This window comes from Prosopis cineraria, unplaced genomic scaffold, assembly GCF_029017545.1.
Source record: "Prosopis cineraria cultivar Desert tree isolate PC_DT_omini unplaced genomic scaffold, ASM2901754v1 PC3, whole genome shotgun sequence".
NCBI classification, from domain to species: domain Eukaryota; kingdom Viridiplantae; phylum Streptophyta; class Magnoliopsida; order Fabales; family Fabaceae; genus Prosopis; species Prosopis cineraria.
Window position 1 is genome coordinate 13,556,972 of NW_026555334.1, and position 1,868 is coordinate 13,558,839.

The window sequence follows — 1,868 nt, forward strand, 5'->3', positions numbered from 1 at the left end:
CTTTTTTTTCTCTGTCATCCCACTCACATCACACCCACATATATGCATATCTTTTTTTAATAATAGTAAAATAAATATATATTATTATTTAATCTGATAATATAATAAAATAAAATGAATAAAAAAATGTCAGAAAAAAGATGAAGAAAAACGAGTCAAACACGCCATCCACACTTTCTCCATCTCAGCTCTATCCATCCCTCTTGAGTCCAATCCTTTCTGTTCCCTCCTCCTCAGACACCCAACTCCACCCTCTTTCCTTTATTTTTTTAATTTTTAAAATTTAATATTTTCCACCACTGAAAATGAATAGTATTTTGAAATATTTTGATAAAAATGTCAGGCGCGTACATTTTTCTGTAGGGCTTACGTCACTCACATGATCCTATCATATCCTCTTCCCGGCGCACACGTCCGAATCCAATCGGGCGGCGGCTTTTTTCTCCTCCTGGGTCCCACTCCTTCTTCCACGCACTTCTTGTTCAGCGTGTTCATTCGTACCACTAATCCAAACCGTTTATTTTAACACGTCTTCCCATCGGACGGTTTTCCTTAAATCCCGCTTTTTATCCTAAATTTCTTGTCCGTTACTTTGATGTTGTATATATAACAAGACGAGAGAAAGAGAAAAGCGAACAGCGCCTGGTGTTGTGCCGCCCAACCGACGATTACGGGAGGCTGTGTGGGTCCCTGCTACTTCACCTGCTTCTTCCCTCGTTCTTTCTTCTTCGCTTTGGGAAGGCTTTGTTGTGGGTGGGTGAGAGATCATATCATACTACTAAGGAAGCTTCGTGTCATTTCATGGCTTCTTCGTCCTCGCCTTCTTCCATGTCGCGGGAGGGTCACTACAGAGGGGTGAGAAAGCGGCCGTGGGGTCGATACGCTGCAGAGATTCGCGACCCGTGGAAGAAAACGCGCGTTTGGTTGGGCACTTTCGACACTCCAGAAGAGGCTGCGTTGGCCTACGACGGTGCTGCTCGTTCCCTTCGAGGCCCGAAGGCGAAAACCAACTTTCCTCCTGCTCCGGTGGCCGCCGGAGGGTTATCCCTAGACCTGAACGCTCCCACCTCTGATCATCGCTGGCCTCCTATCCCCTCCGGTCGCCTCGTGCTCAACGAGCTTCTCCATGCGGGTGTTCTCAAGGACATGTCCTTTGATCATCCTCCTTCGCCAGCGGCGCCCATTGCGATGGTTCACAACCGGGGCGACGGTTCTGTCTCCGTGGACGGTGGTCATCATCATCAGGTGGCGGAGAGCTCTCCCACCGCGTCATTCCTCGGTCTTGTTCGGCGAGGCCTACCGATCGACTTGAACGAACCTCCTCCCGTGTGGCTATGAACGGGCATTTTGTATCCTATGGCGATTAGACTGTTGTTTTTAACTGCTTTCTATCTACCTTATTCTGTGCCTCCATTATGTGTTGTAGTAAGCCTTATTATATATATTTCAGCCGGGACTCCAGTATCGAGTGCTAAGTGCTAACAAAAATATATTGAAAAAAAATGAAATATCTGGTGTATATATTTCTTGTATTCCCGGTTTTCGCCGCCAAAGTTTTCATTTCCGTCCTTGAAATACGTCGTGGTTTAGTATTATTCTCAGTGCGGGATGGATCGACCGTTGCAGGGTTCGCCGCCGCGAGTGGAAAGCACGCGCAACTAGATGGAGAGTGAGAGTGAAAGGAGTCTGGGAAGCGGGCGTGTGGGTGTCGGCATGATGGCATTCCATTCAGAGTCAGGTTGGAACAGAGTGCAGAATTCTGGTTCTGAAAATTGTAGCAGCGCATTAATAAAGCCGACCCGAAAAAAGACCCACCCGCTATTCCAGCGCGCGTGTCCTGTTTTATTAAGCGTGGTTTGGATAAACTG

The 1,868-nt window shown here is 47.2% G+C and overlaps 1 protein-coding gene across 1 annotated transcript; it reads left to right on the top strand.

Moving 5' to 3' along the window:
* Positions 1 to 643: 643 nt before the first annotated feature.
* LOC129306522 (ethylene-responsive transcription factor 12-like) lies at positions 644 to 1,532 on the top strand. The gene has a single exon (XM_054947160.1). The coding sequence runs from the start codon at positions 802 to 804 to the stop codon at positions 1,336 to 1,338; it is 537 nt and encodes a 178-aa protein (XP_054803135.1). The 5' UTR covers positions 644 to 801; the 3' UTR covers positions 1,339 to 1,532.
* The last annotated feature ends 336 nt before the right edge of the window (positions 1,533 to 1,868 follow it).

Excerpts from the sequence above, each read along its gene's own strand:
- LOC129306522 (XM_054947160.1), top strand. The coding sequence starts at position 802 with ATGGCTTCTTCGTCCTCGCCTTCTTCCATGTCGCGGGAGGGTCACTAC.